The sequence below is a fragment of the Squalius cephalus genome (assembly GCF_949319135.1).
Source record: "Squalius cephalus genome assembly, chromosome: 7".
Lineage (NCBI taxonomy): Eukaryota > Metazoa > Chordata > Actinopteri > Cypriniformes > Leuciscidae > Squalius > Squalius cephalus.
In genome coordinates, this window is record NC_137128.1 from 20,772,208 (window position 1) to 20,796,996 (window position 24,789).

The window sequence follows — 24,789 nt, forward strand, 5'->3', positions numbered from 1 at the left end:
AGAGATTTTTAAAACATTAAAATATCTTACCGTTCTAATAATTTTGCCCACCACTGAAACTGTATCAGTTTCTGCAGGTCTATTCTACATATATTTGTGTGTGTATATATATATATATATATATATATATATATACTGTATTTGTGTGTGTGTGTGTGTGTGTGTGTGTGTGTGTTTTGTATCATACTCGCCCCGCGATATCGGAGTCTTCAACCCAGGTCTCCAGCCTAAACACCACAGTCTCTAAATGGCCCCCAAATGAATAAATAATGATTTTTACAACGGAAATAAATCAACATTCAACTTACTTAAACTGGACAATGACTTTCCTCTTCTTTCTTCATTAATTTACTTTTATCACGGTAAAGCTGCTTTGAAACAATCTGCATTGTAAAAGCGCTAAATAAATGAAGGTGACTTGACCTGCAGAAACTGATGTGGGCTGATTTTCCCAAAAGCATTGTAAGCATAAGTACAGCTATTGGCACCAATGGCCTCTACACTTAGCTCTTGAGAAACGCAGCCGTGACCAGTCACTGAAAAATACTACTCATGCACAGACAGACTCCCTGTAACGCGAAAAACAAAAGCATTACACAAAATATAATAAAAAAAAAAAATATGTATATAAAAAGTGCTTCAGTTATTTCCCAAGTACCCTAATGGAAAGTGAGTATTCTGTCAGAACACAGAAGAATACTCAGTGACAAGAAAAAACAAGCCACAAAATGTATCTATATGGTGGCATCAAACATTAGTGACATGACATAAATAAATAAATCTCAGACAAATATTAATGCATTATCAATATATTTTAGCCCAACCACATAAAAAAATAGTGTCATTTCAATGTGTACAAAAATGTACATTTCTTTCTTTCTGGACAGAACAGTCTTAAATTTTGACAGCAGTTATAATAATGAAAAAATGCAATCAAATAATACATGATTTATCAGTTTTGAACCCATTACATGGCATGTTGTATTTACAGTAGCTCAGCATATCACTGGGGTGCAAAGGCTTTGACATTCATGCTCTTTTAGTGCATAAGACAGGTAGTGCACGTGTTTCCACACCAACCAAACATATATGTAAATATAGATATATTTCACCCCAAAATTTAAAGAAACAAAAAGGACTATTTTTTTAGGACCAAAGTTTAGTTGTTACAAAATTCTCATGACAATTAAGTGCATTTTCCTGCTATTTTATTTCTTAACTTACTCTCATTACTGTACACTTTAAATTGTATATTGTTTAAATAAACATGTATGTAGTATTTGTTCTATTGCCTGTTATTTATGCAGAATTTAAAAAGACAAGAACTTACTGCTTACTGTTTTTTTGACTAATGAGAATTCTGAAAATCATTACTGAATTAATGAGGTAATATTACATAATTGTTATGAAAATAATTATTTCATATCTCTCTCACACACACGCACACACGCACACACGCACACACGCACGCACGCACGCACGCACGCACGCACGCACGCACGCACACACGCACACACGCACACACGCACACACGCACACGCACACACGCACACACGCACACACGCACACACGCACACACGCACACACACACACACACACACACACTTTGAGGTGAAATATAATGGCCACATGTTTAATCAGTCTACATTTGCACCATTTACTAGCAGATTCTGAACCAACAGTGATTTTTTGCCTATTGCTCAAGAATCTTGAACCTGCTTTTACACTACATGCTCATCTATGGGTCTCTGCTAACCTTTACAATCAACTCTCACGGAGGTCTTCATTTAAGGCAAATCTCCACGTCAAACACTCAGCCAGGAGTGGATTTCAGTGCCTGAAGATATAACGCAGAGACAGCTAGAACACAATGCCTGATATAGCACTGTCAGTGAAGGCCTCTAAAACCAGCATTTAAAGCAGTGTACAGTACAGCGGCACATTCTCACGACTGGCTCGCCATAAACATGTCCAGTAATGTGTGCATTATGAATACATGTCCATTCCTTCAGCTCCAGATTCAAACGCTTTCATTCAGCCCGGCACAATTCCCAGCCCTTCAATGAGGAAGTAAAATGCTTTCAGCTGTCCTCTTCTCTGTATCCAAGAACGCAGGCTGGAACTTTTTTGGTTCTCTGAATTTCTTGAATTTCTCTTGCACCTCCAAAATGTCTTGTCATTTAGTCACACTGTCCATTCTGCATCTACCTGTGGGGCAAATAATATGAAATTCAGTTAATGAAACTTTCGATCAGTGGTCTTTTAATAACACACACTCGTCGGAAACTCAGGTTTTTAAAGAAAGATGAGCATATTTTGAAGCCTCTCAGCAACAAATCTGGAAGTACAAACTAAGCAGAACGCAAACAAACTCAAAACTATCAATAAACTTATAACGCTTTCTGCACAAATCATTTAGGTGACAGGTCCAATAACCAATGACATTTACAGATTTAATAATTATTATTATTTTTTTTTATATATATATAATTTTAGTGAATTACTGAATTTTAATTCTAGCCAATTAAATATTTTATAAGAAAAATGTAAATTCAATAAATACATTTCCATGACTGACCTTTGACTCAAGATTTCAGTGAATTATGATTCAAAAAATCAGAACTTTCCTACAACTTTAAGATTTTATTAATGACCTTTACTTACCTTACTTTTAACAATTTTTTTTATTTCCATACATTTTCTGTGGGATTTTATGTTAGTACTGTTTACCACAACCTTCTCTTTTGTTTTATTTTTTTTAAATTGTAATAATTTCCTTCAATTGTCTGTGACTTTTTATGATAGTATTAATTTCCAAGACTTTTCAGTAACTTTTTACAACTTTATAAATTCCCATTCATTTTCATAATTTCCATGACTTTTCTGTAACCGTTTATGTTAGTATCATGACTTTTCCATGACCTTTTACAATTGTATTTGACTTTTTATGACTTAACTGTGACTTTAAGGTTTTTAACTTCTACGATTTTCTATGGCTTTAAAAGTTTTTATTAGGATTAGTAATGCCATGGCTTATGATTTCCATAACTTTTCCTGGCCTGGAAACGCTCTCGGTTACTAACGTAACCTTGGTTCTCTCTAGATGAGGGAACGAGTGTTGCGTAAGCTAGCTTACGCTACGGGAAAATCCCTTTTCTCGAGAATACTGAAGCCAAAAAATTATCCTTAATTTTTGCACTAATTTAAAATGCATTGCTGCACAAGCAGACCTAGGCGAGGCAGCTCGCACGCCTATTGGTTGCTCTGCAGCAACTGCTGCAACCTATCGAGGGACCGCTCGTGACGTAAGCACCAATGAGGGCGCGGGCGCCCATGCACGTCACATCCCACCAGAATGGGCGTGGCTACGACTATATAAACTGAGTCCAGATAGGTTGTTCTTTGGTTTTTCATACTGAAGCGAAACCAGAACGTAGCACAAGCACGGCAGGGTTACGCAACACTCGTTCCCTCATCTAGAGAGAACCGAGGTTACGTTAGTAACCGAGAGCGTTCTCTTACGAGAGTACTCTCGTGTTGCGTAAGCTAGCTTACGCTACGGGAACCCAATGTAAAACGCCGTGCGTGCTAGTGTCGTCCACACATATATTCCCAAGGGCATGTGCCCAGGGTACACATAATAGTGGGTAACATCTAGGCCAACGGAACATGGGCCTAAGAATATAACCATCCTTGAGATAATGGAATGGGTGCTTAGCACAGTATAACAGTCAGGATCGACATCAGTCAGCCTGAACTGCATGATGGAATGATTTAATAAATTTTTGTCAGACAAGTGGGACATCTGAGCCGACGGGACAGATGTAAGTATAGAATTACAGTCAGGAAGGACCTAAGTCAGCCTGATCTGTCGATTTTAGTCCCGTGCTGGCAGCACGCTTATAATATACAGTTTGCGCGGCGCTGAATTGAGCAGAGCAGTGGATATTACATTTAGACTGACAACAGCTTAGCCTGTAAGGCAGGAACTTCCAGGTTGTAAAACCTCATAAATGTAAATTGAGAGGCCCAGCCTGCCACCATACAAATATCCTGGAGTGAAACTCTACTGGACCAGGCCCATGAAGAGGCCATGCCTCTGGTGGAATGGGCTCTGATGCCCAGAGGACAGCGAAGGCCCTTAGACTTATAAGCCAGAGCGATAGCGTCAACTATCCACCTGGAGAGGCTCTGTTTCGACGTGGCTAGCCCTTTAGTGCGGCCACCAAAAGAAACAAAGAGCTGTTCCGACTGCCTGAAGGCAGCAGAGCGCTCAACATATATTCTTAGCGCCCTGACCGGACAGAGAAGGTTCACATCATCCTCACTATCAGATCCTGGAAGAGCTGACAGTGAAATGACTTGTGCTCTGAACGGAGTGGAAAGCACTTTGGGGACATAACCGTGTCTTGGTTTGAGAATGACTCTAGAGTCATTAGGCCCAAACTCAATGCACGTAGCGCTCACAGAGAGCGCGTGCAGGTCACCCACTCGCTTGACTGAGGCGAGAGCCACGAGGAAAGCGGTCTTAAATGAGAGATATCGCAGATCCACGGACTGTAGAGGTTCGAAGGGGTCACCCTTCATGGCGTCTAGGACCGTGGAGAGATCCCAGACCGGAACCAGAGGGGGCCGGGGAGGGTTTAATCTCCTAGCTCCTCTCAGGAAGCGGATGATGAGATCGTTCCTTTTCAGTGACTGGCCATGCATAGGTTTTGTAAACGCTGCTATGGCTGCCACATACACTTTGAGCGTGGAGGGGGACCTGCCCTCATCCAAAACCTCCTGTAGGAAGGAGAGAATCTCCGTAACGCTACAGTGTTGTGGATCTATGTTTTGAACCGAGCACCAGCCGGAAAACACTGACCACTTGGAAGCGTAGAGCCGTCTAGTAGAGGGCGCTCTAGCCTGTGTAATTGTGTTTAGCACTCCTGCTGGGAGATCAGCAGGTACCCGTTGATGGCCCATACGTGCAGGGCCCATAAGTCTCGCATTCCGGGCAGCCGCCCTTGGAAAGTGCGTGGTCCGCATGGTTCCGTCCCAGGCAGGAAACGCACAGGATGTGGCGGTCCCCTTCGCTGAGGGGGGCTCAGCAAGAGCCGCACTTGGAGAAACGAGGCATTTGCATCAACGCCTCAGCTCTTTTAGGAAGACGTGTGTCGCAGTGCGAACACACTCAATGCAATAGAGAGAAAGGATATAGGCACCGGATAGCGCAGCAGGAACGGCGGCTGAAGCGGCGAAGATGGCCGGCTTCTGGTCTGCGAAGCAGATGACTCGTCCCGCTGAAAGGCTCGTCGACGGCGCAGGCTTCTTCCAGAGAGCAGCGATGTGATGTGTACACTTCGCTGAAGAGTTGAAAAATCAAAGAACTACCTATCTGGACTCAGTGTATATAGTCATAGCCACGCCCATTCTTGCGGGACGTGACATGCACGGGCGCCCGCGCCCTCATAGGTGCTCACGCCACGAGCGGTCCCTCGATAGGTTGCTGCAGAGCAACCAATAGGCGTGTGAGCTGCCTCGCCTAGGTCTGCTTGTGCAGCAATGCGTTTTAAATTAATGCAAAAATTAAGGATAATTTTTTGGCTTCAGTATTCTCGAGAAAAGGGATTTTCCCGTAGCGTAAGCTAGCTTACGCAACACGAGAGTACTCTCGTAAGAGAATCAGAATTTTTACATTTGCTCCCACATTTCTTATTTCTTTGCTTTCAAAAGAGTGTTGCTTCCAGCAGCTCAAGACATTAAAGAGATCATGCTGAGAAGCATGTGAGTGTTTCATGCAGCAGTTTTCCCAGCAGGCTTCACATGGGGCGCTGAGGGTGCTGTTCCACATGCTCTGTTCCAATCACTATTGAACCAGACAGCTATTTCTGTCTCATATTGATTTGTTTGCCATTGACAGAGTCTGTCAGGTCAACTTGCAGTCATATACAAGCGGACTGCATTATAAAAAAATCAGTACCAGAAAAATGCTCGTAACGATGCCATCACGATGTGTATTATATTAAAAAATACACACCTACATCCAGCACAATCAAACAAGCCAATCAGAACCCAGCCTGTGTGACTGTACCTGTGGTCAGGGGGTCAGAGAGGGACACTCGAGTGGTAGATGTCCGAGGAGAGGAGATTGTGTCCGGGGAAGAGTTGAGAGGAGAGAAGGAAAGTGAAATGGAGGGTTGGATTAGGAATTCTGTGCGTCTATACCTGCGGGGGTGAGTACCAGCGCCTGCAGAATGTCAGACAGAGAGATGATGCCCTCAATGCTGGAGTTCTCATCCACCACAACCAGCCTGTGCACCTGCAGATTACAAACATAATCAGGAGCCGTTCAACTTGAGCAACGCTGTCATGTGCGACAGTAACACTCAAAGATGTTCGCAGAAAAACAACGGATTGTAAAAATGTGTTCTTTGTGAACAAAGTAGTCAAAATAACTCAGCTGAAATATCAAAATGAAATGGTTTTGAGCTTGGCATTTCAAGTGGAAGTTGCAATAGTGTTTTCTGCCTTATTGTGACGTATATCTGATTGAAACGGCTTCTCGGACTAGAAAAAAAATATAGGGCGGGACTTGATTTTGATCATGGGGAATTGATTGGATGGTTGTGGTTTGCGATTGCTGTGATGTCATGTGAGTGACAGGTTGTCCCGCCCTCACGCCAGTAAACACATCATCGGAGAAGAGAAGTGATGCTGCAAGAGGAAGGGGAAGTTATTTTGATTAAAGATTATGAGGGCATGTAAAAAAAAAAAAAAAAAGATGATGTGCACGGATAAAACATTTATACTGCAATATTCCATAAGAAAAAAAGAATGGTCCATTTCGATTTCATGGTGACTTTAATGGAGTATTTAAATGGATTATTTTCAATGTAGTGAATCTGTGGCATGCTGTCGATTACCACGTAAAATACTTTTGAATTGTGCCATACGTAGACTGCAAAAAAACCTATAATGGAAACAGACTAGAGGGTTTAAAAGCACAAATGTTATTTCTTTATCATTAAAAATATTTTACATGAGGAGTAAAGCATCTAAACTAAACTGTCCATTTCAGGTGGGATTTCATTTCTAGTGGTGACGTAATTCCTGTGGGTAGCGTTTGCTCTATGTAAACAGAGTTTTTCTTCCCATGGGTGATGTGTGCATTGAGTAAATCTCACCTCAGCTTTGACAATCCTGTCCACTATAGTGTCCAGGGTCTCGTGCCGATGACACTTCATAACCCCCTCGAAGTACTGTGAGCGATGCAGCAGAGCCTGAGTCACGGTGATGTCCAGATTATTGTAGGTCTTCTCAGCAGCCAGATTCTACACACACACACACACACACACACACACACACACTTATTGTATGGAAATATATATTTGACACAGTTGGAGACTTTTACATTTACTTTTTTGTACCCAATGGACCTTATTCATGACAAGCAGAACGAATTTCAATGTAAACTCGATTCAATGGATACAAATGGATTTGAAGGGACATATGAATAGATATATTAAATAAATGAATACATTTATTCAGCAAGGATGCATTAAATTCATCAAAGTGACCAACAGTAAATACATTTACGATGTTACATAAGATTTATATTACAAATAAATGCTGTTCTTTTTAACTTTCTATTCATCAAAGAATCCAGAAAAAATCTATTATGGTTTCATCAAAGTATTAAGCTGCACAAATGTTTTGAACATTTATAATAAGAAAGCAAATAATCATATTAGAATGATTTCTGAAGGATCATGTGACACTGAAGACTGGAGTAATGATGCTGGAAATTACAGGAATAAAATACATTTTAGAATATAGTAAAATAGGAAACAGTTCTTTTAAATTATTGCATTTACTTTATTTAATCAAATCAAAGCCGCTTAAACCTTTGAACGGTAGTGTTTTTGTGTAGAGATTTCTCCTATAAATATCTCAATCGTCAGACACAAGCAATCCAAGTGCACAATCTAGCTGATAAAATATATTAGCATTGAGAACTAGAAAAAATATATATTCAATTTAGAAATATCCATGACTTTCCAGGCACGGAAAACACAATTTTAATTTTCTATGGGATCCTTGTATATTTACAACTCACAAAATGTCTTTCATAATGAAAGTGTGGTAAAAATCTGCTGTATTATTCTTTAAGCAGTTATTCTTCAACTTTAAGTAGTATATTAAAAGCACAACTTACAATGACATCAAATTTGGAGTAAATGTCCACAACCTTTCCTTTGGGAGGAAAAAGATGGAAAGCAAATATGAGACATTCAAAGATGTGTACAATGAAAATGTGTTTCTAAGAAAGGCTTAACAGAAGAATGATTACAGAACATGAACTGTTAGAAAAGCAGTGTGTGTTGTTACCTGTAACATCCACCACTGGCAGGGCAGACACTCTCCTGTCCACAAACATGCCCAGCGCTTTAATAATGGGTGTGTCAGGGTGAATGAAAGCAATGTTGCTGTACGTGCCAATGCCCAGCTCCTCCAGAGTCTGCCTCATGAAGGCTGCTTTCGGCATCTCACACACCTACAACAACACGCACACTAGTTTGTTTTGTTCACACTATCTACCATTTATAAAAGTATGATAATTGTATGCATAAAAGATCAGTAAGCCCAAAGGAAGTGGTATACTCACGAAAAGCTGCAGAAACTTGAGGATTCTCTTGTGTGTGAGGATATACAGGGCGTTTCCTGTGACTGGATCGATCACTGGCAAGCGATGGATCTTATTTTTGATGAGTGAGTAAACAGCATCAAATACACTGGGGGGGGGTTAGCAAAAAAAAAATTTGTCTTTAGATGCTTTGGTCACTTGTGAGGCTGTGTGTATGATTAAGGACTGACTACTGAATGCACATAAAATATGTACAACTGCAGCACCAAACAGCATATTCTCAATAAAGAATCCTTCTGAAGATACACCCGAGTCTCCTGGTCTAACCTTCAGAGTTTCCTACAGGTTCATGCATCATGCAATGAAAATGATAATACAGTCTACAAAAATATGACCCAGTGTCTCACCTTGCATCTGGAGATATGTTGACTAAGGGTTTAAAAGTTTCTTGCAAGTAAAGCTCTGTTGATGTAAGCAGAAATGAAAAAGAATCAAAGCACTTTAAAGTTAACCAAAAATTAAATTAAAAAAATAAAAATTGTGTGTTATTTACAAAAAGAGAAATTTCCAAACATGGGTGCGAGTATATAACATGATTTTCATTTTCGGGTGTACTATTCCTTCAGTGAATAATAAAAAAAATGATATAAATGCCTATTGTGTGACAGTTACATAAGAAATGAGTGTAAGCAGTGGTGCACTGAAAACATATTTACCTCTCCAAGTCTCAATTTTATGCTCCTCCAGCTCATATATTTGTACCTGAGGCATACATAACAGAATATGACTTAAAATGTTAAAATTGAAAAACATTCCTCCTTTCAGGTGAGCATTCATTAAGTGAATACATGCAGGAGAAATGACATGGCAAAAATGTTTTTCTTTAGATATGGCACTTCCATTTGTAGATCTGAACAAACAGCCATTAAACCAGCACTCCTTACCAGCGGGGACTTGTAGTATCTGTGCAGTATGATGATGAAGTCTGTGATGGTTAACATTCCTATTGAGAAAACACACCATCATTAGAGTAAAACCTTCTGTTAGAAGACTTATGTTCTATACATCCAATGTCCTTTATGTTTTTATTGTATTTATTTATAAAAAAAATAAAAATTGGATAATTTGATGATTTCAGCTTCTAACAAGAGTGTAGTACTCTACTTTAACTCTTTTGACCATGTTTAAATTCACCTTCTCCTAAAATATCAGCACAGAAAATGTGAAAAACACCAGCAAATTCCATCATATCTAACTGCAATTCAAAACAATCCAAACAGGAAAGAGAGAGCAATGAATTTCAACCAATTTACATATTATTGTTAGCTTGCTAATCTAAGCATGTCCAATTATGTTACAGGTGAGCAAAACATGTCCTGAAGCAATGTTTTTATTTGATTATTAATTACTATGTTTTTTTGACAATAATTCCAAGACAGAAGGTGTAAGCCAGTTAAATGGACTAGCAGGTTAAACAAGTTAAAAATAATTTGTCAGTATGGCTGGAAAAAAAAAGAGAGACATAACTCCAGAGAAAAGAATGACAGAAATGCAGGTGAGAGCATGAGAGTGTGTGTGTGTGTGCATGTGTCATTGCTCACCCACAAAGCTTTGCTTTTTGGTTTCCCATAATGGGGCAGCTCGAACTCCATTAGCAACCAAGGCAAAGAAAGCTTTCTTTACCTAGCAGAGAACAAAGGATTCACAAAACAATGCTTTTCTTTTAGATGCCTTTAAAAACACTTCTGGAGAAACTGGTCATGTGAGCCAAAAATCACAGGAGACACAATGAGTTGAGTGCAACCAGGGCTCCAAAACATTGCCACACCTGACAATAAAATTTGTCCGTAAGCAATTCTTACCGGTTGCATTCTGTGTTGATTAAAACATATGGTTTTCCCTATAACAACGGGATTATTGAGCTGTTTCCCTGCATAGCAACAGACAGCACAAGTCTCTTGCAGTCATTCAAGATGAACCAGGGAGTCAATCTGTTCTAACTGCCAAAAGAGTTTTTTCCTCCTCTGTAACTTTTTTTTAAAACTACAGTATCGCTCATTTATTGAAAAGTGACCTTGAGCTTGGGAAAGGAGCTTCATGAATAAAAACTTTTATTAATTATACTTTTATTTAATGGTTTAATCCAAAGAATATTCAATATATTAGGCATCATAGATCAAGATGAAATATAAAATGTTCTTTAGTAGACTTCAGTTTCTATATTTCACTTACATCAGCAAGTGGTTCATTCTTCATTTAACCAATAAAGCAATCAGTCCACTAGTGTGTAATGTTTTATTTACTCACCAATGCCATTATTTACTCACATTTGCCGCATTTTGGGCCCTTGGCGCAACATTTCTAACACAAATAGTCTCCAGCTCAAACTTAGACCAGCTCAGCTATCCATTAAAAATGAACTTGGAATTCATTATAAAGGCTTTTTCAAAATATGGCCCATAAACACAGCATTTTTATATGTTCACAATGCAAACAGGCATAACACTTCCTCATTTCGGAAACTTCAGAAAGAAGTACAACAAGTACATAATGTCACTCCCCCAATATAAAGTCCAGGCATTACATTGCACTGATCTTCTCTTCCCTAAGCCTTTAATATTTCAAACTGGCCCTCAGACAGTGGCAAGTCAACAGGTCAATGGGTTTATAAGGATGTGTTAGCCCAAAATCTAATAACGGCACATACCTGCACATGATTACTGATTAACCATAACAAACTAGCTTTATGACCGCTTCCCATACACTTCAAAGAGACCCTGTCCATTTCAGTCACCACCTCAAGATTGATTTACTTATGAAACATTAACCACAACGACTTAAACAATATGTGTTTAAACTGTGAATCAAAACTGAAAGACAATAACTACGACTCATACTAAAGCTAGAATATTCAGAAAAGCATAACATACTACACTTTCTAGTTATTCAGTGGTACAATATGCAACTTTCTGCATTTATAGAATACCAGAATGGCCTATAAAATCAAGCAAACTGCATGGAATATTATATCCCACAATGCAATGTGCCCAACTTGACCATTTGCAGTGTGATGAATGGACCAGATGCAATTACAGCTGTGATTTTTAACATCTCATTTTAACAATTTTTTTTTGACTGGAGTGCCAAAAGTTAAGAAATGTAGATAATCCAAGATGATGATAACTAGATGACACACACAGAATGAAGAGGACATTTGACAACAATATAGCATACTACTGTTTGAAATGTGGATTGTATAATTCCCAAGTTTCATGTACTATTTTTTAAAAAAGAAAGCAGCATAAAGTGTTAACAGAACAATATGCAGGAGGTAATAATTCTGAACATAACCCAAAACCCATAACCCAAATCTTTTCTCTTTCTGTTCTTGTACTGGACAACAGAAGACATTCAAGATGTAGTAGTTACCTCTAATGTAGTGTCAAAAACCACAAGTTTGGAACTGGTGGGGACGAGGTCATAGCACTTGTGGGATTTCATAAAGCGCATGTAAATATCACTGTCTGGCTCTTCAGCAGCTGTAAAAAAGAGAAGATATAATCAGAATCATTAGCAGTCACCAAAAATGAAATTTCTGTCATCATTTACTCACCCATAAGTTGTTCCAAACCTGTATGAATTTCTTTCTTCTGCTGATGACTTATTCTTAAAATATCTTATTGTGTTCAGCAGAAGAAAGAAACTCCTACAGGCTTGGAATAACTTGAGGGTGAGTAAATGATGACAGAAGATTCATTTTTGTGTCAACTATCCCTTTAACTCTAATACAATTGTATTCTTAAATCAATACAATGCAATTATGTTATGAATAAAAAGCTCATTGTCCCCCACAAAGCCATACAAAAACACTACATCCCAACAAACATAAGAACAGATGAAAATTGAATGTATAGACCACTTGCATTTGAAAGAGCATATTAAATAAAATAAGCAAACAATACAGAACATAAGTGTAATCCTTTACCTTCATCGTCAAGTTCAAGTTTTTCCAGCATGCCTTCAGCAAGTACGCCGCTCTAAAACACAAACACACGGGCTGATGATTTCCAATCACTTACTTCAAGTAAGTTAGCAAGAGGCAAGACCCTATTAGAAACGGAGTGGTAGAGTCCATTTTTAAATTTGCTTATCTGCAAACAAGCAGTCTGGTTAAAAATAAAATAACACACAACACAAGCAGTCTGCAGTCTGTTCACCACATTGAAGGCAGAGTGATCTTAAGTGTATAATCTCCAGGCATAGGTTTCAGTTATTCATTACGCGCAGTGGTGAAATGACGGTCTTCCCCGCAGAGGTGACAGTGGAACAGTCCGTTTCTATTGCTTTTTCTTTTTCTTTTTTTTAACGTCTTACGTCTTTATTCTTCAGACCACAAGAGTCGGCACAGGTAGAGTAGTAGCCTACTTCATTTTGAGCGTATAATGTCAACTCTGCATCTGAAGCGATCATTTTGCCCTAGTTAAAGCACTGTCGCTCTCTAGGCTATTGGACGACAAACGAAGCGAACGCATCCAAACAACGCAATGCGAATTCATTGATCGTGCATAAATTAAAATTACCCACTGTGGCTTTGTCTCAAACCCTAGCGAGCCGCCTACATAGACATCATTTTTAGTTTTAACCATCCTAAGAGCGTGGTTCAATACATTGACTCCTCTTGGAAGTCGCTGCAAATAAAGTACACAATGGATCACAGTTTAAGCTGCAGGAAATAAGGTACATACTTTAAGATATTAAGACCAGTGAATCTTCCAAACATCTTATGAAAGCCTGGCTGTTCTAGCCACAAAAACTAATAAATAGCGTACTCGAAATTTCATCAACAATGTCACGATAGAAAATCTCTTACGACCGTTTTTTTTAAACCTTAAGACCTTAATTTATTTTTGTTTTCTTTGCACATCACGTTTTACATTACATCTCTCAGGTTCTTCACTGACACCGTTGTCTCCTTTGTAAACAATTACACAAACTTTTGATAAATCTTTATTAGGGACAAAATTGTTGGTCATTATGCAAATGACAACACCACAACTGGGGACAATCGTATTTGATGTAAAACATTTAAAATAAAAAAAGAATATAGTTTTTGTTTATTTACAGTTTGTTTAGGTTATCATAGATTGCAATAATAATAAAATGCAATAATAATATATGATGTATTTCCATAATTTAAGATTACATTCGGGTCTGCAACAGGTGTAAAACAATAATAATGGCACATAAAAAGTAGCAACAATAAATGAAGGCAGCATGGTTTAAAAAAAGTGTTGTTTTTTTCTCCTCAACAAAACGAAAAAGTGTCCTTTTAAATATTTATTTAATATTTTTTAATAATAACATGTTTTTTTTTAAGTTAAAATAAAAATCAACCCATGGGACATAAGTGTGTGCAGTATAAGAAAAGAAACCCAATACATGTAAAACTTTAGTATAATTGTGAATTGAATTGTGTATTTCTCATTTTTGCTATGTAGTGCCTAACTTTTCAATTTGACAAAATGTGAATTTTCACAGATAATAGTTATTATAGATATGAATTATGGAAGTGAAGCAGGCTATGTGCAGTGGATGACCTTTTGTTAATGATAAAGTCGTAATATGAAATAGTCAGTTACAGGCAAGCATCATTGAGCTCAGCTGCACCAGATGGAGCACAAACACATTGCTGACATAAATATCAATCCCTATGACATTAACTGTCCATAAATATTTGATGCTTGAGCTACTAACATTTCTAAACAAGAAAAAGCATTTGCCCAACAATTTGTTGTTATTGAAAGCTACATCAAACTTTGTTGGGTGTAGAAGATTAGTAAACTCTTTTTTTCTTTTTAATAAATATGCCATTAGTTGGTTGAAGGTCCATGCTCAAATTGTTCAAGCCAATGTTGTTATGGCCCACTCGGGCCATTCAAACATACAGATTGCAATTCCATCTTGTGCCACAAGGGTAAACTACAGTAAAGCCCTGAAAGCACATGTAAAGATGTTCACTCACCTGGCGTGAGGTAGAGTTAAAGGTGTGCAAGGCGATAGGGGGTTTGGTGGTGGAGGTGCTCAGGCTGAAGCGCTGACCTGTGTCAGGGGGAGACGAGAGAGAGCGGGAGCGTCGTTCCTCCACACGCTCCGTGGGACTGGGGGTCTCCATAGGGAAGACCGGGGGAACTGGACTCTGCGTCGGGGTGGTGGGGGGAGTCGAAAGCCCAGAGCCTGTGAGACGCGTCAATATAGAAGAAAATGTCAATCTAAATCTAAAATTTAGCAAATCTAAATCTGTGGCATCACAGGAAAAGTGTTCCTACAACAACATTAGGCAGTCCAAAAAAATAGGGTATAAGTTTATATAGGCTAAGTTTGGGTTGGTATGATTTTTTTATGTTTTTAAAAGAAGTCTCACCATGGCTGCATTTATTTAATCAGTAAAAAGTAAAAACAGTAATACTACAGTAAAAATAGGAATATTGAGAAATATTATTACCGTTTATTATTTCAAATTATTTTAAAATGTAATTTATTCCTGTGTTGTCAAAGCTGAATTCTCAGCATCATTACTCCAGTCTTCAGTGTCACATTATCCTTCAGAAATCATTCTAATATGCTAATATGGAGCTCAAAAATAATTAATTGATGATTATTGATGCTTTTTTGCGTTTCCTCCTGAAACTTTAAACTTTGCGTTCACTCGAGCGAACACAAACGTTTTAGCAAGGGAACGCAAAGGTTTTGCGAGCGAATGCAAAGTTTATTTTTAAAACATTTGCAAGAGAACACATAAGCATCGCCTTATTATTTTTCCTCACATCTCATATTTTTTTCCACCACCATGTCCCCTTAGTGGCACTGTAAGTTTCAAAGTAGAAGTAGAAGCTTATCTTTTTATTAAAGCACACAATTGAGGAAAATTATTCAGTGTAAACTCATGCATTATTTAGGCTTTAATGTTTGTCTTAAGCATTTCATTTTGAAGGGGAATTCCATTCCATTTGAATTAAACTCTTGTTTTGCTTTACCAGTATCAAACAGTCCTTTTCTGGTAACCTTGCATGTATCAAGCAAAAGTCACAGGGCTTATTAATGTGTATTGTTTATTTTATGTGGTTCTTAGACAATGACCTCTTTACTTCCAAGGGGTGTTAATGTAAATGCAATTCTAAATTATTTGATGTGGTAATCAAAATTATGGCACAAATGTGGTTGACAGAGCTTAACTTGTATTTAACCCAGAGCATTCCTTTGATTGAATGTTACTATAGAGATAATCACTTGTGTTTAGAGCTGGATTTATCAGAGATACCACAGCAAATAGTGTCTCATATGACAGTCCTGACATAAGCCCTCATGTGCTGCATGCACTGATATATTACTGTACCAGCCTCTACTAACACTGCCATATCATGATCAAAAGGTTATGTGCTCTGAGGAAACTTTAAAGCTGTAGAATGGAGCATATCAGTACATTCATTCAGCTGAGGGTTGAAGCAACTGGATATATTCAGGACAGGTCAGGCTCTAACTCGTGTAGCCTATCTCTGCTTGGCTACAGCAGGTCACTATGCTTGATCTACTGATGTTTCACTATTAAAAGGTTCTGTTTTGGACTGGGAAATGTGTATGGCATGGTTTTGGCTGCACACAGCATTGGGAAGTGATACAGAAGATGGGTTTCCATCATTAAGATATGAGATGATATGGTTTGATTTATGAAATGCACAATTGTAGTCAATTAGCGTAGCGTTGACACAGTAGGATTAGTTCTGGCAAGCCTCCTTGTTGTGCAGGAAGGGAAGGGTCCGTGGGAGACATGGGGTCAGGCTGATATTAATTAATGCTGGCGTTCCATTAGCCAATTTTTAGCTGTTTGTCAGTCATTAACGTCATTTACATAGTCGCTCAAGAATCAAATTGAGTCTGTGCATGGTCACACCTCTCAGCGTTTGGTTTTGATGGGACAGACACTCAGGACTTTTCACATATGATATAGTAAACCCTAGATAAACAGAATCCTGGGTTGTCTTGCTTCATGTTTCACATTGCTCATACTTAACCCAGGGTTAACAATTAATCCTGGGTATGATGTTTCACACTTCACATTCCTAAACACTGGGTTAACATTTTTATTGGCATATTGCAGTATCAGTGTCATTGACTGGATGAATGCAGCATGCGATCTGTTTACATAAAGACTCTTGCATTGCACATCCTCATTTAATATGTTGGTCTGTACTATTAAGTTTTTCCTGAATGAACTTTTCGGACTATAAAGGAATGAAAAAACAGTCTCTTCTTGACTTCTTGACACATGTTTTCTGTTACCATTTGACATTTTTACCCTCAAATGCAGTAACGACTGTTCATATACAGTGTGCTGTATTTCTGTGACTGTCCAAATCAGGTGAATATGAGGCACATGATTGCGTGTCTGTTGCTAAGCGTGTAGTTGAAACATTCTATAACTGCATCGTTTTCCACTGCGTACGTTTGGGTACCAGGTTAGGCTAACCCTAACCGCAATGTGGTTTACATTGCTTAACACTGCAAAAGCTGTGCTAACCCTGCTTTCATAACTGGTTTCATAGTCCCGGGTCAAAAGCGATGCTAACCCCGCTTCTAAAGTGTAAAACGGGGTTTAGTACAACTATAGCCCAGAGTTAAGCGCAGTTTGAAAAGGACCACGTTGACATTCAATGTTTCTGAAAAACTGTTATTGCCTACACATTTTTCAAAATATGTTCTTAGGTGTTCCACACAAGAAGGAAAGTCCTTTTTGGGTGAGCTATTCCTTTAAGATTGCCTGTTCCTAGACCTCCAGGGCAGCATCACTTCTGCCTCTAAACCAGAGGTGTCCAATCCTTCTTTTGGAGCTTGGCTCCAATTTTGAAGCCTAAATACAAAGCTATACTCAGACTGTAAATGAACTACATCAGGGTTGTATGACTTCAACATGACCACCGTTAAGCGAACCTGATTTTACCAAGTGCAAGATGTTCCTGGATCAACATCTTTGTTGATCCTGGAACAACATTCAAATCAACCAATCAGATTTGAGGGACAAGTTTACAATTTATATCAAGTTTTGGCTTACAACCAGGGTTAGGTGCTTCTACATCAGTGTTACACATCACCCAGGAACACATCTAATTCTGCAAAATCTGGAGGTGCCACCATTAAGCTTCCAACAACTCTTTGGCCCTGTCCCTAAATGGACTTGTGGACATAAAATTTATGCCGCATACACGTCAGTTAAGTCCATGAGACCGTAGGGTTTTCCACATGTCATTTTAGGTTTCAGAAGGGTGCTCAAGAGTGCCCCCTCAATGTGCACTGAAGCGAGCTCCGCAAACAGACTTGTTCCCGACAGTTAGGGGTTACATCACGAAAGTGCGGATTTGTAGAAAGACTGGGAATGTTTAGGGTGCCATTTGAGACAGGGCTTTTCAGTCTTTATTTTCAGTCTTTATTTATTTATCACACCGTTTAATGAACAGCGTTTAATGTCCATCTGTAGTCCCATTTTCCCACTTGTAAGAAACTGCCTTTTTCAAGACAAGTAAAAGCTTTAAAAAAAAACATGAGGGGGTTTTACTGATGTATCTATGCCAAAATAAATAAAAAAAGCTTGTGATAACCACAGACCATATTTATGTCATTTAACCAAAACCACTTCAAAATACCCACTGATTTCAGGCTGATGGAACTGGAAGTTAAAAAAAAATGCTAACTTGTTTCTGGGTTTTGGTCTAGGAATTTGTTTTTTGATCCCTGAAGCACACATTGACAATGGACCTTTTTGCTTGACCACATCTTAAGTCTTCGTCATAATGGCCTCTCCATCCCTCCAGGCCTCTTCCTCCAGCATACTGGCTGGGTGGTTGAATGAAATACACTACAGGCTTTCTCTGTCACCCCTTGATTTATGTCGGTAAATGTGAGGAGCTTATAAGAACAGTTTTGCTGAGATCCGTACTGTATCACTGATGCTACACTAGTAGCACGTTGGATGAAGGTACACTACAGTAAAATGATCAATGCCCAAAAAAAAAAAAAATCGCGATTTCCCAGACAGCAGAAAACAAAACGAGAAGTGTAAATACAACTTACGTCAGGGCAATTTGCATAGGCTAAATGTATCTATTACTTCAAATGCGTGGTTTCACTTTAATACCCACATTAACTTCACCACATTAACTATACTGAGCTTGGACCCAAACTACACTTCTCATAAAGCATATGTGGGCAGTAAGCATTAAAAGCCATTATGTGTGCACATGAACATGAGTTTGCGTTCCTAACTATCTCCTGACATTTAGCCACATTCTCCCAGCTGGCTTAGACCTGTTTGGTGTGTTGCTGCGTTAGCTTCTTATTTTAGCCTTGCCACTGCTACACATTCCACGAGGGCAGATAACACTCACTCACAGCAAAGGGTCAGACCTCTAGTGTGTATGCTGGCATGCTGATCTCAGACCAGTTTGACTTCTTTCCACGGTAATGTCAGTGAATTGTTTAAGTGAGGGATTCTGGATTTAGACTATTTGATGGCACCATTTACTGTGAGACCTGAATGATGACTGCATGTCTCAATTCAGCTCAATAATAATGATGCAATGATATAGTTTGAAATATGGCCACAAAGCCTTTGACCCATTTGAAGAAATTAGTGTCATCTAATCTAATTGTGTGCATGCTGTTTTACATTATGTTTTCATCCTTGTCAGTTATTTGTCAGTAACTGTCATGGTACATTGATATCAACATATTCCTGCATGCTATTCCACACAGCACATCCTAATAACTCCACCACATTAACTATATTGAGCAAGAAGACTATTTGTCATGCTTTCAACAGCTGGAACTTGAGAAACGGAAGCTAAAGCTTTCAGAAAAAAAGCTTTAAAAAAAATCAATGTCAGAGTCAGTCAGGAAACATACTGCCTCTGAAAATCAGTCTTCAAACTAATCCTAACCTATATCCTAAGCCTGAACATAAAGCTAAAACAAACTTGTGGATTCAACTGAAAGTGTGGTGAGGCAACCTGAGCCTGTTTGGTTTGCGTCAGGAACACTATTTCATGTGACACATAGTGAAGCCCCTTAGGACACCACTGCGACTCTCATACAACTCTCCAGTCAGGCTGATATAATGTGACCCATCATCTGATTCAGTGCAGTCATGTATCCAGACATACTGGACATGTAGTAGATCCATACAAACTGACTGCCTAAATACATCGAGAAAAAGTAATTATAAGGTAAGACAATGTAGTTGTTGACAATGTAGCAAATGTAGTTGTTTTTTAAAGGTATATAGGGTTTCATTTCTACACTACTTGCAGTGTCAATCAGTATTGCAAAAATATTGGCTTTCTAAACAGATTCACCAAACATTACCCTCGTCTTCCATTGCTCAGCCAACAGATAGTCCCGCTGCAAACCTATGCCATTGGTTGAGCTAATATCGCTATCGGTATGTTGGGCTGGTCAGGAAACCCAAACAAGCAAGATAATTTTTTGATTGTGTCATAATGTTTATACTTTTAGAGGAAATCAACTTACAGCGTAACCTCATTGGAACAGCTTACTTAGTTGTCTTCTCTGGATATTGAGATGGGATACATGAAAGTATTTTAACATTTAAAAAATTACAATCACCTTCATGTCTATCCAAAGTCAAGTTTTACAGCTTCATGTCGCATGACTGAAATACTCATAACATAGTATGCAATAGCAAAACATAGTGTTAATTTCCAGTTCATGCATCCAGTTCAATTTAAGTTTAGTAATCCATTAAAAAAACGCATCAAAGAATGGCATTAAAACCTTACAGGTGAATGTGGTATCCCTTGCTTTACTCCTAATGTCCTAATGGAACCCACAGTCACATTTGTGTATGCATCACTGTGACGAAGGCATCAGCTGACGGCTTCAGGGTCAACCCTGAACCAAATTAGTTCTGAAAAGAGTTTCCCTGCCAAGTAATTAATAAAGATATACATAATACACAGGCTCAATGTGGACCATGCCGACCAACTGTAACTGCCTTTACCTCTACACTGGAATGTCTATTTCAATGATCTTGACACACAAAAATAGTGGCCAAGTCAGCAGATCATGAATGACTGATCAAGTTCAAACAACAATATGTGTCATGGCACTTTATACAACATACACATATACTGTACATTTCTGACCAATTGATAGATTATTTGACGAACAGCACAGTCAATGCCTGCCTCATAATAGCTCAAGGCAGACTGTAACATTCCACTGCCAGACAAATATCAATACTTTTACGTCTAGCTGAAGCCTCTATACAGAGAATATCCTGATTAGTACCATACCAGACGGACATGCCGACTCTGACTGGCGTCTCCCGGTGAGGAGCTCGTCGTCCTTGCACCTCTTTGTCCGACGCAAACTTCCAAACCTCTTCATGGGAACCAGCAGGCCTCACGTCCGACCTGAAGATCAACCATACCCTCCTAACTGCACGACACAGAGATCCTGTTCGGATAGCAGAGAACTTAACACAAGTAAAAGCCAAAAGCAAATGTCCTAAATTCCAGGAGAAGAGGTTCTCGTTCTTAATGAAACCACCAGTTCTAGATGATGGAACCGAGCTACGCAGAACTGTGCCTTCAGAAGTGTCTCTTATAGATGTTTATGCTAGTCTCTTTGTGTTTTCAGTCTGATCTTCACAGTTGCCATATGTCCCAGCAGTCCACTTGTATTGCTTTAGTACCCTTTGTAGAAATGAAATCCCGCCATTGGCTGTATTCCAGTGCTATTGATCCCCTGATTCTCTGTCTCCATTGAACTTCAATGCAGTCCGTCACTTTGCTTACTCTGTCAGTTGAGCAGACCCTGCTGATGAAAGGCAGACTTGCTTTGGACCACCAGTGCCGCAGATTGTCTCAGAAGTGATGCCTCTCTTCACTCATCTGTCTGCTCTCTCTCTCCTCTCGCCTTTTCTCTTCTCCTCCCTCTCCTCACTCTCTGTTTGTGGAGCGAGCAGCCCTGCCCTCTCTGCAGGAAATTGTCAGGTGCAGCTGTGTGTCTTTAAAATAGCATACATGGCAGGAAGCTGTAAAAGGAGACCAGGCAACACAAGCTAGCCACACTGTTGGTTCAGTCCTCCACACGATGTTGCCCTTTTTGCTTGGCCACTGAAAATTCTTACATTAATTGCTACAGTAAACATTACTATATATATATATATATATATAGGCTATTATTATTATTATTATTAAAAATAATAATATTTTGACGCTTCAAAAAGTTCATATAGAGACTCTAAAACGAATACATATGAATCAAGCGGTTTAGTCCAGATTTTCTGAAGAGACACAATCACTTTATATGATGAACAGAGCATGAGAACAAACCTCATTGATTCTTGCAGAAGCTCAAAAATGCTGCGTAACACGAAAATGAACCTCATTGGTTCTTGAGGAGGCTCAAACGTGCTGCATAACACACAAGAATAAACCTCATTGGTTCTCGCACGTCAAGCCAACATGCCTGAGCTTCTGTTTACCACAACTGATGTGCGAGTTGATGAATGTTTGTATGTGAATAAAAGCCTAAATTAAATCTGTTCATCATATAAAGCAATCATGTCTCTTTCAGAAAATTTGGACTGAACCGCTCAATTATGAATTAGTGTTACGATATCTTAATGAACTTTTTGAAGCATCAAAGTGGTAGCTGTGTAGGCTGTGAATGGAGGGATAGAAATCTGTAAGATTTCATTAAAATATCTTCATTTGTGTTTCGGGTTTCGAACGACAAGAGGGTGAATAAATAATGACAACATTTTTGGGTGAATTAACCTTTTAATATTAACGAGAGCAACTGAACAGCTGTTTATGATCTCAATCCTATAGTTTTACTTCTGCAGTTTAAAATCCCATCTCTTCCTGATTGTTCAGTACTGCCTTCTCTTCCAGGGCAGTCAATAATATAGAAACGTTACAGCAGTGACCTTAAAAAAGTGCTGATCCTAAGAGCCCTGTGTCTTTGTAAGCCTGCAACTCATGTGATTCCTGGTGTTTACACCCTGCCTGCCACAGAACACTTCAGTCCAATAAAGAGAATAAAGCCTTCTAAACATGTTCAGATTGAAACTGAAAGATTCAGTGGTCAATCAAAACAGACTATATTATTCTATGAGATCAATGTCTGTCTCACTATAATTTAACACAACTGTGTTTAATCAAAGCTGCAATGCTCTCTTACTTGTAAGTGATGTACGTCAGGGGAAACAGCAACTACATAACCTAAGTACTTTGAAGTATGAATTATCATCTAACTCTTCAAACTGTGATATATGATATATGATGAATACTTGACTCACAGTGCCTCCTGCTGGGAAGTAAAGGAGATAGCTGATACGTTTGAGGTCTTGTTGTGAGTCTAAAGCCTTGTTTACAGCTGGTATTAAAATGTGTTTTGGTTGATCGGATCACAAGTAGACAAGGGAGACACATTCCCGTTTACACCTGGTGTTTTAATCCTTCTTTTTTGTCTACTTTTAACCACTTCTGTCCTGATTTCTTCGAGGGGAGGGTCTATGGGCAGGTAAATATGTGAGCTTTTTCAGATATTTTGATCTGATGGATGAAATAAGACATGAACAAAGACATTTGCTTACTGTTTGAACCCCCTCTTTCTTACCATAAGGGTCATTTGGAATTCCTAGAGACAGAGGTGCTGATAGTGATCAAGGCCTGCCACACAAATGCGTGTACATCGGGGGTCTAATTGTCACACCTTTAGTACGTGGGGGAAGTTGTAATTATCTGATTGGTCAGTTTGAATGTCTCACATTTGGGTTACAGTCACATGGTCTAGGAAGGGATAAAAGAAGATTGTAACAGTTGCTCTGTCTCTTCTTTTTCCCGGTTTTCTTTTCCTCTGGGTCCTTTTCTTGGGGCACTCTTTCTTTGCCTCCTCTTTTGTCTATTTCTCTCTACACTTTCTTTCTCTCTCACTCTCTCTTTCTATTCCTCAGGTAACATTTTACATAAATGCTGGGTATGAGTACTGGAGTAAAACTTCTTATCAACTCATACAGCTATTTTGTAACTATTTTAAGTGTAACCATAACCATATTGTCATTTAAACCCTTTCAATTACAAATAATGTGCTAACTAGTTTTGATTTGGTATTGACTTTGAAGTGCTACCTATTGCAATACAATATCATCACACTATAGCAAAGCATTAACTTGTAACTGCACTTATTTACGTCGTTGGTATAAGTAGCAGTGGGTGGTAATGTACAGTTTTCTACCATCTTGCTGATAACATTTCTTTAGTCATTCGGCAGCCCTGTAGGCAAACCACCCTTACAAAATATAAGTGCAGTATGTACTGTTGTATGATTTAACAGAAGTGGAGGAGGTCAAAGAGATGAACTGGGATCTCAGTGCATGTAAATGCTCAGGTTTCATATTATTCAAATAAAGTGCACAAAGACATGTATTCATAAAGCCTCAATGTGCCACCACAATCATCAGCATGAGCCCATAAAAAAGAGCTCTTAAAACTTGCACTTTGAAAATTGCTTTAAAAGCTTTTCGTCAATGTGTGTCTTGACGTCTGCGACCCTTATGCAAAGGAAACAGGCTTCAGAAGAGTCCTCTTATTGAAGAACAATTTGGAAACATGGCCAGCACCCAGACTCTTTTAGGTGTATTAATTTAGATTCAGTGTGGAACATATAACAGGCACTCAGTCTTCCCACTCCCATCTTGAACGCTGGACACATTTATGGAATATTCTTCTCACTGAGATGCAAACAAACCTCTTCATACTATCAGGGTAGAATGACTCACTGCTCTTTTATTTAGTGCGTGAATTCATTCACCACCATATTTCTTAAGAAAATCTTTTTATGTCTTGAACACATTTCAACTCTAGAAATTATAGCTGTAGTGTAGAGATAAAGGAGTTTCTCTGAAGATCAGCTATGTCTGTTTTTTTCAGTGAGAAAACATGCTTCAGACTCTTAAGAGCAGGTGCTTATGTAAAAATGTACCTAATATTGGCTCTTGCCATGAGTAACATTTCGGTTGCATACTTCTTCAGTGTTATCATATCAATATACTGAAAATGAGATGAGATCTGATATTGAGC

At 38.7% G+C, this 24,789-nt stretch overlaps 1 protein-coding gene across 15 annotated transcripts in view; it reads right to left on the reverse strand.

Annotated features, from left to right (window-relative positions):
- Nucleotides 1-791: 791 nt before the first annotated feature.
- prkag2b (protein kinase, AMP-activated, gamma 2 non-catalytic subunit b) overlaps nucleotides 792-24,789 on the reverse strand; it is a 34,686-nt gene continuing 10,688 nt past the window's right edge. Inside the window, exons 1-15 of one of the 15 annotated variants that reach the window (XR_013821666.1) lie at nucleotides 20,992-21,695; nucleotides 14,652-14,863; nucleotides 12,615-12,666; nucleotides 12,059-12,168; nucleotides 10,231-10,312; nucleotides 9,574-9,632; nucleotides 9,346-9,391; nucleotides 9,037-9,091; nucleotides 8,651-8,777; nucleotides 8,374-8,539; nucleotides 8,201-8,238; nucleotides 7,170-7,316; nucleotides 6,211-6,304; nucleotides 1,546-2,208; nucleotides 792-1,430 (exon numbers count right to left, since the gene is read on the reverse strand). Coding sequence is in view for 7 of the 15 variants with exons in the window: in XM_079875449.1 (XP_079731575.1) it covers nucleotides 2,177-2,208; nucleotides 6,211-6,304; nucleotides 7,170-7,316; nucleotides 8,201-8,238; nucleotides 8,374-8,539; nucleotides 8,651-8,777; nucleotides 9,037-9,091; nucleotides 9,346-9,391; nucleotides 9,574-9,632; nucleotides 10,231-10,312; nucleotides 12,059-12,168; nucleotides 12,615-12,666; nucleotides 14,652-14,863; nucleotides 20,992-21,085 (1,314 nt within the window). In the remaining 8 variants the exon portion in view is untranslated. The other 14 variants (XR_013821667.1, XR_013821670.1, XR_013821664.1 and 11 more) reach the window with 14 other exon arrangements.